General features: G+C 51.7%; 1 protein-coding gene across 3 annotated transcripts in view; it reads right to left on the reverse strand.

Annotated features, from left to right (window-relative positions):
- SAMD4A (sterile alpha motif domain containing 4A) overlaps nucleotides 1–14285 on the reverse strand; it is a 222222-nt gene that overhangs the window by 3117 nt on the left and 204820 nt on the right. For all 3 annotated transcript variants that reach the window (XM_086320605.1, XM_086320604.1, XM_086320606.1), the window contains 3 exons: nucleotides 11818–12019; nucleotides 10366–10492; nucleotides 2278–2361 (listed from right to left, as the gene is read on the reverse strand). In XM_086320605.1, coding sequence (XP_086176731.1) covers nucleotides 2278–2361; nucleotides 10366–10492; nucleotides 11818–12019 — 413 coding nt within the window. The remainder of the gene's footprint in view (nucleotides 1–2277; nucleotides 2362–10365; nucleotides 10493–11817; nucleotides 12020–14285) is intronic.

A 14285-nucleotide genomic window follows, 5' to 3' on the forward strand; every position in this document is an offset into this window, starting at 1 on the left:
ATTTGCACCCACTGCTCAGGAAACTGCTTATAAGGCTCCCCCCAGAAAGGATTATTGAGAAAAAAACACAGCAATAAAAAGGCTTAGGAGATTAAACATTAGCAAAAACAAAACAAAACAAAAACCAGTTCACAGAGGTTCCCTGTAAAAATAAAAGAACAGGCTAAAAAATTAAGTCTTTTCAATGAAAACTTCCTTTTAAGAAGGAGTATTTGGCATTCTTGCTCCTAATGATGACGATGTTAGTACTTAGCAGATTGATGAGAGCTTCTGAGGTGCCAATTATTTGAGCTCTATCAAGCCCTGGGGGAGTGGCCAGTTCTTGCTGACTCCCACAGGCAACGTAGGACTGAGCAGAGTCCCCCCTACGCCGGCCCCAGTCAGGTGTCAGGTGAGAGGGCACTTGGGTGCCTGCGATGGGGCTGAGTTTGGCCTGAAGTCTCAGGTCTGGAGGCCTTCCCTTTAGGACAAAATTGAGATATAATTTTCTTACCACACATTTCACCCTTTGCAAGCATACAGTTCAGTGGTTTTGAGGAGTGCTGTGCGACCATCACCACCATCTAATTCCAGAATATTTTTGTCACCCCCCTAAAGAAATCTGGGACCTGTCAGCAGCCATTCTCCATTCCCACCTCCCTCCAAACCCTGGCAGCCACTGATCTACTTTCGGTCTCTGTAGGTTTGCCTACTCTGAACACTTTGCATAAAGTGAATCATACACTGTGTGGCCTTTGTATCTGGCTTTTTCACCGATTAGCATAACGCTGTGCCGGTTCAGCCATGGAACAGCACTTCATGCGTCAAGGCTGAATGACACTCCTGTGTGTGGCTACGGTGAATCTTGTCCATCCATGTTCATCTGCGGATGGACCTCTGGGTTGTGTCCCATCACGCCTCAGGGGCTGTCAGAATGTTGACCAGTCTCCCTGGTTACCTGGAGAACAGGAGCTGGTGGCACCTCCCCCAGAGGTACCAGGAGTGAACCAGTGAGGCGGCAGAGCTTCTAGGATCTGAACTGAATGGCCAAGGGAGAGTGTGGTGCTTGCCAGTGGGGTTCCCTGGAACCCCCGGAGGGAGGGGTCACAGAGGGAGCCGTGTACCCCACCATCCATCTGGTCAGAAGCCCTGGGAGGCCTTCAGCTAGCTCCCTTCTGGTTCTGAGCAGAGGCTCTCTCCGGGCTTCGGAGAGTCTTGCACAGGTGAGATCAGGAGGGTGCAGTCCTAGTCTGTACTCTGCTCCACACAGAGCATTTATCTGCCTCATATTTGGTCTCAGGATAAGACTGCGTTTGCAGAGACTAAAAGTCTAAACACCCCTGGTCAGGAGGACAAAGCTCTCTGGAGCAGTGGCCGACGACAGCCTTTCTCTGCACCGCTGCCGGCTGGCACACGGCATGGCTCTTCGTGTGCCCATCTCGGGGGTGGGTGAGCAGTCCAGCCTGGAGAGGGCTGTCGGGAAGGGTCACAGGAGGCCTCTCTGGATTGCCGTGACTCACAGCCTCCCCGGAGGTTGGCAGGAAGGGGCGGACATCTCTCCTCTGCCTGCCAAACAGCCCCGGGGCTGGCAGCGAGTCCAGCCAGAGAAAGGCACCCGTTTAGTACCAGGAGGGCACTGAAGGCCTCCAAGGCTGCTGTAATGACGCAGGGCTGCAGGCCAAACTCATGGTAGGATGGCCCAGCCGCCTCTGGGAGCTCCTCTGGGGCTGCAGCCCCGCACAGCATGGACGCATCCAACTAGACTGTCCCTGTCAGACCGAGAAGGACGCCTCCGGGCCCTGGGCGTCGTGGAAGCCATTTGGAACAGGGAGGTATAAAAACAGGCAGGGATTTTGGTTTCAGAAATTCTATTTTTAGAGCACGTTGGGATATGCTTGGACCAGACTGGGGGATCTAGTGCCGAGAAGGAAAGAATCCAATGCTGTGGGGGGATGTTTCCACTAAAAGCCACGTCTTGTGTTCCTGACTCCTCCAGTGCCCGCATTTGGCTGGGACAACCACGGGGCTGGGACTCCAGTGTGCCCTGGGGGGTGGGGCCTCTGGGGAAAGAGGAACAGCGTGCTCTCCAGGGCCCTGAGTCACCCCCAGAGGAGGAGCAGGAGCAGGGTGCTGGGGCTCGCTGCGCGTGGCGTCGTGTGCTGTGGATGGTGTGGCTTGACAAGGGTCCAACAGCCCCCCATGGCCTCTCTCCCCCTGTCCCCTGCCTCCCCCGCCCTGTATCCTCATGCCCAGTGGTTCTCCCAGGTGTGCCATGCCATGCCAGGAGGACGCACTCACCTCCCAGGGCGTGCTCGGTCATACTGAGGCACAAGGACTCCAGCCTGTTGTTGATGTCAGGTTCAGTCACCGGAAGCTGGAATTCTGCAGGGGACAAAGGGTTACATTGGTGACAGGGGCTCTGACAACAAGGAGGAAGTATGCACAGTGCCGCTGGCTCCACCTTCAGGGTGAGGGTTTGCTGAGACTCCCTGCAAGGACTTGGGGGGACCGCCAGGGCTGCCTCCCTGCATGGACTTGGGGGGACTGCCAAGATTGCCATGGAGAGTGTGCTGCACTTGGGTTCAACTGACCTCTCAGTCTGTTAGACACCCTGAGCCCACTGCAGCTGGATGAAAACCAGTGGCTAAATATAGCTGTCACAGTCACAGTCTGCCAGCCTCTGCTCAGACCCCTCCAGCAGCTTCTCACTGGGGTAAAAGCCAAGCCCTTCCTACAGCCTGCAAGGCCCTGCAGACCTGGCCCTTGTCACCTCCCTGCCTTCATACAGCATCCCCTTCCTTCACTCCCTCCTCCCAGACCCTCTTCTACCCCAGGGCCTTTGCACTGCTATTTCCTTTGCCCAGAATGCTGGTCCCCTGAAGATCCCATAGCTCACTCTCTGCCTGTTGTCACGTCTCTGGCTCTACTGTCTCCTTGGAAAGGACTTTCTGTTCATTGCAGTGAACAGAATTTTTCCACCCCATCCTTTTGCTCCATTTTTTCTTCGTCACCGTCACCGACACCTGACATATTATGTGTGTATTTGTGGCCTCCTCCCAGCTGAGTGTTTGCTTCACTGGAGCGGGACCTGGCTCAGCTCCCTGTGCCCAGAACTGGGCCTGGTGCATTTCTGCTTCATTATGAAGCACAGGAAAGGAAAACCATAGCTTGGTGGGAACCTCTTCGGAGTCCAACACTCTGCTGGGTGTCCAGTTCTCAAGTGGGCCTCCCAGAGGCTAAGTGACATATCAAGGCTAGCCGCCTGACACTAGCTGGGACAGGAACCCACAGGGGTCTGACTCCAGAGCCAGTGTTCTCCCGCACACCACACGTCTGCCAGTGCTTGTCAATGCTCTTGGTCTCCAAGCACTTTGAAGCAAGCGTTTCCGCTGCCCAGGACAATATTGTGCATCCTAACCACAGAGCCAGCTCTATCGTCTGGACCCTCTTCACCCCTCCAGGCTCTGGGCTCTCCTGCTCCGAGGGAGGGGCAGCCCGGGTACCTCCTCTGTCCTGCTGGGGCTCATCACCAGCACTGCCCCCATCGTCCCCACCTTGCGGAGGTCTTGAACATCCTTGACTAGTTTGGAAGCACCTTGCAGACACTTCCACCATTGTCATTATGATGCTCACAGATTTCTCTGACTCTCCCACGATACCCAGCCATGGCCTTCTGCACAGCTCATACATGTCTACTGAGTGATGAAAAAGATGGAGCAAGAAATAGAAGGAAACTGACAGCTATTGTGAAACTCGGACAAAATTGTGAAATTCCATGGGGAAGGGCAGAAAAGCCCCCGCCGTGGGCTGTGTTCTGAGTGCCTGGAAAGTGTCAGCATGCTGCTGCCTTCCCGTGTGACCCTGAGAAGTTCTTCCCTTCCTTTGGGCCTAGGCTCTTCTGCCTGTAAAGTGGGGAAAGAATCCTGAGGCCCCGACTGCAGGCCTCTTCCTGGCTTCTAAGAGTCTCCACTAGGGGGCGCTTGGGGCCAGAGCGGGAGAAGGAATGAAAAATGAGGTTGGTGGTTTGGTGGGAGAGGAAGTTGAAACCAATGGCTAAACCAAAGTATTTGTTTTCCTGGATGAGCTATACATTTAGGTCTCCTCTGCGATCTATGTTCCCCATTACCAGCTAATTCAGAGGCAGATGTTGTTTCTGTTATTTAAAATTCTCAACGAGAAGGTTGGCAAAATGGATCACTATGAGGAACACTGGAGAGCAGATAGAGTTCTTCCTGACACGAGTTCCAGCATCCATGGGTTTGAAAGACAACTCTGCCAATTCATGAGCAGACAGAGGATGGCTGGGCTTCCAGGGAAGCTGGGAGCCATGGAGAACGGGTCTCCCTGGCCCCACCCACCCCTGCTCTCAGAGTAGGGTTGGGGCAATTAGACAATCCAGGGAAGAGTATTTTAGTATTTTCATCCATTCATGTGAAAATCATATGCATGCAAAAATTAGCAGCCTTCAGGGTGTGAATCTATAAAATAGAAACACAATTATATATATAGCCAGTTAGCAAATAGATTAAAAAAAAAAACCCTTAGCAATTATAGCCATCCATATGCTCATTGTAAAATTAAGTTTACTCTCTAGCACTCCCCTTTAAACAAACACTGTGGAGAGATTTGGATAAATAAAGATGCTCGACATTTGGAGAGAAGTGTTTCAGCTGCAGGATTTCTTGCCAACACGCAGCAAAATGCCATTTTCCAAGCCTTGGATTGCGTGTTCCAAAAACAAGGGGCTGAGAAATGTGGGGCTCTCTGCTCCAGAATCTCCAAACCTTCGTGGCTGCTCTTTTAGGTTAAAAGTTGGCATCCTTGCTTTTAATCCTCCAGATCTTCCCTCGGGGACATGGGCAGAGTCATGACCCCCACCAATCTTGAAGTGGCTCTGAAAAATTCTAAGTCTTGGGAGAAGCCTGTATGTTCGCACAACAGAGTTTCCTAAGTGTGACTTTTTAATTGTGTACTTGATAAAAACAGATCCGAGGCACCTCCCCGCATATATGAGACAGAGAGAGACCAGCCGGATGAAAAGCAGCTTCTATCTCAGGCTGGAAGCCCTCAGCCATGATTGGCTTAGTGGGCAGCACTCTCAAAGCCCTGGCTAAGTATCTGGGCAACTCCTGCCCACAGATCCACATGAACTACAGGCCAACTCTTGTCTTGGTTCCTGCTCACCCTAGGGGCTCATCATGTTTATCCTGGCCCCCATAGCAGCAAGGGATCAGACAGATGTAGTTCTGAGTCTTCAGGAGGACAAACAGACTCGGAGCCCTCTGTGTTATTGCCCTAGCAGGCCTGCTTCCTTAGCTCAGATGGCATCTCTGAGAATGAGAGATTCTTCCCCTCTCCACCAGACCATTCCAGGATGTGTATTTGTGTACACATTAGGGTGTGTATTTGAGGACCCCCAGTTCTAGGATGCCCAGAGTCGAGGCTGAAGGGGGACTTTTAACTTTGCCTTTTTAGAAGTCCTATAAAAACATGGACTGCTGCTCAGGCCCAGGGTCAAGAGGACTCTGGAAGCAGCGCCCAACCTGAGCAAGGTGCTGCTGCAGGTCCCCCGGGGACCTCCACATGGCTCCTCTTTGACAGAAGCAGCCGTGGCAGCTGAGGTTCACGACTGTGGCACCGGACATGCCCTTCTGCTGCGCTCTCTGAGTCCCTGAGGCTGAGGTAAAGAGGCCAGTGTCTTCAGGACTTTAAGAAACAGGTTGGGGCACTCTTGGAGAAACCTTGAGAATCTCACTTTGCCAACTACAGCTGGAGCCACTCTGCCGAGTAACCAGGAGGGCTGCGAGTCTGGTTAAGTGAGGAGCGGCACTGCTGGAAGTCGAGAAGTCAAGAAAGTCAGTCTGTCGAGGAAGGGACAGAGAATACAGAAGTGGGAGCTGGCTGACTGTGATGAAAGGAGTAAGGAAGATGAAGGCAAGGTGGGAACAAAGAAGAAAGGGAGAGAGAGATGCTGAAAGGAAAAGAGAACCCCACGCCTGCTCGGGTGGTGGAGAAACACGGGTACCAGCTGCATCCCGAGTCTGCTGTGGAGAATGCAGCGCTTCTCTGGGGCTTCACTCAGAGACCTGTGGAACTAAGCACAGGGGAAATCCTCCAAGACCCATGCTTTCATGAAAACTGACGAGGAGAACATGGTGCCAGATGTTATTGCCTCATCTCACCCTGATTGGTCTTTCTGAATGTGGCTGTCAGACGTGGGGGGCACGGACCCCGATGGGGTCTTGGTGGTGACAGCGATGCACCTGACAGCCTCCCCGCCCATCATCTGCCCACCCTGAGCCGGGCTCACTGGAAGGGGAGGAGCCAGCGTGGATCAGGTGCTTCAGGCAGGTCCCCGTTCGGGCCTCTGTCTCTGCGGGGCAGCGCCTTCTGTCCTCTGTGGAGCTAGTATAGCGATGAATCTCTGTCTTTCCCGGGTCTCACTAAAGGCAGTTCTCTGGAAGGAACCTGGAGCTCATTCACACTAACAAGGAAAGGGATAATGACAGCTCTGTGCACTGTGCTTCCAGGTATTCTAATGGCAGGATTTCAGTCGTGAGCTGCTGCACAGGGAGGCTTGTGATGGAGAGCAGGTAACCTCACGTCGTGCAATGCCACCATGTAAGGCACTGCCTCACATCTGGGCAGTCTAGTGCCAAAGGTCGTCTGCACGTGGCTTTGAGCAGGGGAAGGACGAGGTGCTCGGTGAGGCCGCTCAGTCTACCCTTCTGGTGCTTCTCCTCAGCTTCTGGACCCCCTGCCCCATCCTGTCAGGCTCTCCAGGCGGTGAAGAGCCTCCATGGTCTCCTAGTGTCACACCCAAGTTCCTCGGAGATACTGTCTGATCCCAAGAGTGGTAGAGCCCTGGTCAGCAGGATCTGCTCCCAAGATACGATGTCATTTCTGTGAGCAGTTTCCAAACTATTTTTCCAGTTGGGAAAACACCCTGCCTCTGGGAGGAACATGACCCCTCTTGGCCAGGCACCATGTTGGTTGTGAGCTTGTCACCCTTCTAGTGATAGTATCAGCCCTCACTCTGAGGGGGACCAGCTTCATCTTTCTTACTCATCCCAGAGGCCAGCAAGGGGCCATGATTATTGATGGCTCTCCTGGCCTGTCCTGGGAAACATTTCAAATCTGTCCACAGCAGAGTGAAGTGAAGAATCACCTCTACCCTGGCCTCCAAGGGGTCCACAGATTCCGCAGATCCAGGAAAGAAGGAAGCGTCCTGAAGATTCAAGCAAGGTGACTCATGAGTTGACATACAATATTGAGGCTGGTTCCAGACCCCAGCCTTTTTTTATTCTTTGGAGACATTCCATCATCTTGATGGGATTAAGTTCACAGAATCAAAACTTCCCTGGAATGCACTGTAGTCTTTAAGATTTGCCCAGATGGTTCAAAATGAGTGCTGTGAAGACATCCAATGGCCAGGATGAAATTAGTACGTTGGAAGGCAGCACAGTTTTCTCAGTAATTCTGGGCTGGTCACACATCTCTGATCCATCATGCATTCACTAGTAGTACTGCTTGTGTACAGACGGAAGCTTTCTGCCCTCCTGATATGATGCCTGTGGTCTAGTCCCAGCCCCTGACGGCCAGGTCCTAGATGCAAAGGCTGAGGAGGAACATTCTGTGCCCACGGAGGAGGGAAATTTCTGCAGCCTCCTTTCCTTTCACGGCAGTGCCCTGCCTCACCCTTTGCTGTCATGTCTCAGGAAGAGCCACCTCACATGGGCCAAGGGTGCTGGGCAGGACTTAGGAGTGGCTCCTGCTGCTGCCGCTGTTGCTGTGCTCAGTTGAATCCATGAACTGTAGCTCACCAGGCTCCTCTGTCCATGGGATTTTCCAGGCAAGAATACTGGAGCGGGGTTGCCATTTCCTGCTTCAAGGGATCTTCCTGACTCAGGGATTGAAGCCGTGTCTCCTGCGTCTCTTGCACTGGCAGGCAGGTTCTTTATTGCTGCACCACTTTTATTTACAATCAGGAAATATGCAGCAGCCCTGTCCTCATGCCATGGTTACTAGAAATGCTGTGGTTCATCAGGGCCTTGCTGGAAGTGGGTTTGTCATGCTTTGGGGAGAGGCTGATAAAAACAACAACAATAACCCAAGGGTTCCAGAGCTCGGAGTCCAGCAGCATGTAAACACCATTATTGAGACACCTACAAGGAACTACCAAGAAAACTGAAATCAATTAAGTGCTGCCTCTGGGAGGTGGGACTATGGGCTGGGAAGGGAGGTCAGGGGGATAGTCATTTTCTCTTACAAGCCGTTCCGTAGTGTTTGCTTCTTTAACTAAGGGAACAAGAGGCTTCATGGGAAGAGGGTGGAAACGATCTTAGGGTCATAGCTGACCTGAGCATAAGCCAACTGTTCAGCACTGCTGCGTAACAGAGAGGGGAAGCAAAGTGCAAATGAAAGATTCGTATCAACAGACCCAAATGGTTCTTCTCCCAGAGATGGCCCATCTCTTCCCAGTGGGCTTGGTCTGCCCAATTAAGATGAGGGACAAACAGGATGATGGAGGACTTGGAAGAGAGCCACAAAGAGGGGAAAAAAGGTAGGAAAGAATGTAAAAGGCTACAAATGTGTCAGGATTAGAGGAGAGTGGTTGGTTATGCCAGGGTAGCTGGGCTGCAGTCCTGGGGGTGAGGTCCGGGTGAGCTATTCATTCAAGGTGAAAGATCTTGTGCCCAAGATGTCTTCAGATTTTGTGACCTGGGTGGGCATGGAAGCTTCTTGGAGGTGAACTTCAGGAAGCACAGGGTGAAGAGATGGAAAGAGGAGAGTGGAGTTGCAAGTAGAGGGAGCTAAGAGAGCCAAACTGCAAGGATACCAAGTCCCACAACGAGTTCCGCAGTGGCTTGGTGGTGGGCTCAGGCTGAATGAAGTAGCAGTGTGTATCCCAAGGGAGCTGGAAAGGCTGCAGCTGATGGTGGGACCAGAGTCTCCAGAGTCTCACTTTGTCTCCAAAGTCTCTTTTACTGGGAGTAAATTATACATAATTCTACATGAAAGCAGAGGCTGGGACTAAATGACCTGGGATCAGGCCTTCACAGCCCCCAAATTCTATCAAGTATTTTCTTCCTGGGAAGAAAAATATCAAGTATCAAAAGGAAGAAAAGGAGCTTTAAAACAAAGGTGTGCAAATAGGTAGAGTTCTAGAAGTCAAGAAGCAACTTTAAATCAGTATCTGGAGCATGCCGACGTCCTTCTCTTTCCTGACATTATCTTGAGCCTTGGTGGCTTCCTGCCACTGGCACCTCCCCACCCCTTGGTGGCCTCACCTCCTTCCCTCCAGCCTGCCCACTCTTCATTCCTCTATGCTCATCCCGGCCTGTCCCCCTGCTCAAAAGCTCTTATCAATTCCCCACTGAGAGCAGCTGGAATCCAAGCTTTTTGGCCTTGGGTTCAGGGTCCCACCATCAGCTGCAGCCTTTCCAGCTCCCTTGGGATACACACTGCTACTTCATTCAGCCTGAGCCCGCCACCAAGCCACTGCGGAACTCGTTGTGGGACTTGGTAACCTTGCAGTTTGGCTCTCTTAGCTCCTTCTACTTGCAACTCCACCCTCCTCTCTCCATCTCTTCACCCTGTGCTCCCTGAAGTTCACCTCCAAGAAGCTTCCATGCCCAGGTCACAGTGACATTTCCCCTCAAACTCCTGTAAGACATTGTACAGAGTGCATCTACCAGAAAGGGCGAGGATCTTCTTCCAGGCACAAATCATGCAATAATCGCTTGTGGGGCTTTGTATTACTCATGGAGTGTAAGAAGTCAACTATCTGCACAGAGAAAGGTGCAGGCACCTGAATGTAATCTGGCAACTCTGAGGAGGCAGGGTCAAAGATGAAATTGACAAGAGGCGCACCAGGCTGCTCTTTAACCAAGTAAAGGGAAGATGGATGGACCAGCAATCATGTGTGCAAAGCACTCCCAAACCAGGGGTGGGTCTCTCAGCATCAACACCATGGAGTTTTCTCTTTCTCTATCTACTCATCCCCCTATGTACATACACACCAACCACATACACACACACACACACACACACACACACACACTGTACATGGAACCCCTCCCAACTTCCCCTGGAAGCCCTCCAGTGATGTCTCTCGGTTAATCAATCTAGAAATATGACTAGGATCCAAAATACCCCCGTGTCAGATCACAACCAACTCTGGGGCTCCATGTGCTGGCTCCCAGCCAATAGGCTGCTATTCATGCTGGCAAGGCATGGTTTAAAAAAGGAAAGGCTTCTATAAGCTCAAAAGAATGCAAGGTGGCAGTCGAGGCTAAGCACTTTCCGCTTGAGTTCACTGGGGCATCTATTTTGGTGACCCGGCCTCCCCGACAGGACAACGAGGGATGCAGGGCTGGGCCCTACCTGGCTGCTGGAACATCAGCATATTCTGTGGCGAAGTGTGCACAGGCAGTGAGCGGGTCCTTTGGACAGAGCTGTGGGTGCGGCTTGGCATGCTATTGCTGCCCCCGGGGTTGGCGAACCAGAGGTTCTAGGGAAAAACACAGAAGCAGAACCCATTAGTCCAGACACCTGGGGGTAGGGATGAGAGCAGGGCCATCAGCCAGAATCCAGGAGGCAGATACCCTGGGAGAACTCTCTCCTAACTTCTGGGAAAGGGCTCCTAGGCCAGCGCGATCTGTCTGCTTATTTAGAGAGAGGGGCTTTAGATTCCATTCATTTTATTCAACACTACCCCTCAGCCCCAGGCTCTTCTCTAAGCCTCAGCTTAATCTGGACACCGATCTCCCTCGCTGGCTCTAAAACTCTCTTTATCCCTTCTGTTGTCTCTGCTTTTCCTATCACTTTTCTAGGAAATGGGGGGAGTTCTATAAATGTCTGCAACGAAGAGCACAAACTATTTCAGGGCTCTCATTTGATTTTCTCTTCGAGGTTCTTACAATTTACTACAAAGGGAGAAGGAGGAAAAAAGAACCTCTCAGCTGGCAATGAGCTGGCACAACTCAGCTTGTGTGTTTGTTATTACGCGGGTGTCCTAGCGGTGGTTTCCTCCTGGATCCATCTGGTGGCTTCCCACAATGGTCAAGACTGGGGTTTTCTCCTACCCTGGGCTGCTTCCCCGGGGGAGTGAATCCTGCCTGTCTTGCCAGGAACGGTTTCCTGTTTTTTAAAACCAAGCTGTCATCCTTTAGTTTCTCATGACAAACCCAGAACCTCAGACTCACTTGGCGTCCCTCTAATCCCAGCCCCCACCCGCAGAGCCCCACAACGCAGGAGCTACATGTGGGAGGCAGAGGGTGCGAGTGCGGGGGAGGGACTCCTGAGACGACGAGCCAGGGGACTGACGCTGGCTCTAAATCACACAGCGAGAACCTCTGGGCAGTGTCGCCTTGACTGACTGACAGCCTCTCTCAGTCTCCTTCCTTCCCTGTAGGGTTTTTTACCACAGCTGGGACCATAAAGGAGTTATCTGCCTCAGATATAAATGCTAAGAAAGCTCCTTAGATGCTCAGGCTCCTCTGCAAGCCAAATCTGGAAGGCACTGGGATCTGCTAGGGCAGGTTGAGGATGAAGGCAAAGAAGAAATAGGTCTCGCATTTCTTCCTAATGGCCCCTGTGTGCAGAGCCCCCAAGTTTACAGTGGTCTTGGAACAAATCCCCATGATGCCAGGTGCCGCCATGGCCTTGCTTTATCTCCCAGAGAAACTGCAAACAAACCTCTGAAGCACAGGGGCAACTATCTTCAACCTAGTCCCTTTGGGCTTCTCCCTTCGCCTTCGGGTAATTTGGGAGGATGTCCTGAGCCTCAGGCCCTGAGCTTGGCTGGCCCACCCTCCTCCCGGGGGCGGGGCAGACCTGTCTTCCTTGCTTCATGATGGTGGGGTTGGCTGCGGTACTGCGCTGGGTAGAGCTGACGAATCCGCTGGTGCCCAAGAGGCCAAGGCGGGCGGAAGGGACATTCCGGGAGGGGATCTGGTACTGGCGTGGATTCCGCCTGCCCATGCCGCCACCCACTGAGCTGGTTGTCGGGAGGGAGTTGGATTGCCCAAAGCCACGGCTGTGAGAGTCAATAGAGAAAAACAGAGATCATCAGTCACCCCCAGCCCTTCCCAGCCCCCGGGATGCCTCCTTGGGGTCTGCTCACACTTTGACCATTATGAGGCCTACGGGGAGGATCAAGGCTTTATGATTAAAATCATAGCTAAGAACTGAGAGCTAATATCAAGTGCCCTGGGACTTTCACATTGATTCTTCAATCCTCACGACAACCCTATGAAGTAGGCACTCCTTTTACAGTTGGAGAAGTAAAATACAGAGCTTAATAATGTCTCAAAGGTCACACAGCCATTAGGGGGCAGTGCTGGAATATGAGCCCAGAAAGTTAACCAGTGTGGGCTTCAGCCTTCTTTCCACTGTGTCACAGGCTCTGAGAACTCATGTGCCCATCCGGAAGCCACATGGCAAGAAATTGGCTGCACCAGGACCCAGGCCTCTTCCAGCACACCACGGTTGGTTTGTCTGCTGTCGGTCTGAGCAGCAGACTCGGGAGGAGTGGCCTCTGGGCCCCACTAGGACGTAAGCTCCCTGGGACAAGAGATGGCATCTGTCCTCATCAATCCCGCAGGTCCCAGGCCTGGATGGCACAGCTCCTGGCAGTAAAGGCAGGGTGAACAAGAGAATGGCTCAGTCTCTGCCCTCATGATCTCCAAATGGCAGAGCGGACCCCAAGTCTGGGGCTCTGACTCCCAGATTCACAGGAGGGATATGAGGACGAAGAGGATGATGGTTGCCAGCTCCCTGGACCTAGGACACTGCTCCCTGCTCCTCGGGCCCTCCCTGTAGAAAGACCCGGAGGTTCCATGCTTCTCTAGGGTGCACGCAGAGAGGACGCTGGGGGCCCGTGGCCTCACGCTCAGACACCACGCTCCCATTGGTCCGGTGACCTCAGCGCCGAAGAACTCGTCCTCTCCGGCAGGCCTCAAGTTCTGGGAGGGTGCACAGCCGCCAGCAGGGCTTCAGGAACCAGCACATTCTTTCCAAGGAGAGTCAGCTTTAGTCATTCACTGATGTCTCAGTCGAAATGCTTTACCTCCAACGGCCACAAGATGGAACAGACTTGCTTTCGCAGCCACACAGGGGAGGTTCCTACCAAGCCTGTGAGGAGACTCCAGGAAGAGAGGGCTGACGTAGTTTAACCCTATGAGGCGGGAGGGGGGCACTGCAAATCTGTTATTTCCTGAGAAAGAGAGTGTTATGTGTGTGGTGGGGTGGAGCAACTAAATCATCAGCATGGCTCATCGCAGAAAGGGTTTCTTCCTCAGAATTCCTAAATTTCCTGGTGAGGGGTGAGGGGGAAGAGAATTCCATAGTGAGCTGATAAGCACTGACTTTTGGTCTGTGTTTTACCACTTCTAGGCTTTTCTGACCAGATTCCAGTCCAGGCTCATCCCCATGAGATGAGGAGGATACTCATGGGTTCTAAGTCTCTTTATCTCGTTCTTTCTCAGATTTCTCAGCTTCCTTCCTTCTTTTACTAAGGTTTAAAATGTTTGGTTTGAAAGAGGAAATTCGGGCCAGGAGGAGGAGAAATAATTTCATGCAATGGGACAGACCTCCTTTGGAGAATGGACAGGTGGCAGGTGGGGACAAAGATCAAGTGGCTGTTTTCTTGTTTTTGTTTGTTTGTTTGTTTTTTTAACTACGAAAACCAGTCCTTTGGTTTTTGGAGTCAGAATTTTGGCCACCTGGTAGATGATTTAGTATTCTGCTAAGACTTTTCCTTATTTAGTGCAGATAGCTTTTTTGCTCATTTTCCTTCTTGGTTGGATTTTTTAAAAGTTATTTCATATGCAAAACAGAGCAGTCAGCAAGTGATGCTAAAATAATTTGTGCTTCCAGGAAGGCAAGACTATATTCTTAAGCAATATAATGTAGGCAGAGGCTTCTGTAATGGGACACTTAGTCACAGGAGAAAACGTGGACTCCTAAAGTTAGGACTCATGGAGCTGGTAGAGCTAATATTTTGGGGATAGACTGGGTGGAGGTGAGAATTTGGTTAGGATGTCTTTCTAATGACAGTGGGTCTCACTGTGGGGTCCTAAGCTGATTACTATAAAGTCAGACTTTTTGAGGGTGGCCACTGCTGGTAACCAGAGTGAAAGCTTAAGTCACTTAAGATCACTAGGCTTAATGAAATAATCATTCTTTCTTTGGAGAGAACACAGTGACAAAAGTTTTCATTTCTCATTCTCTTACTCTGCTCATCTGCATCTTTCTCTGCTTTCTTAAATCTAACCAACTGATTTCATTACCTTGAAGTGCAT

Source organism: Bos grunniens, chromosome 10, assembly GCF_055505025.1.
Source record: "Bos grunniens cultivar Pamir isolate PY7600 chromosome 10, Bosgru_T2T1.0, whole genome shotgun sequence".
NCBI lineage: Eukaryota > Metazoa > Chordata > Mammalia > Artiodactyla > Bovidae > Bos > Bos grunniens.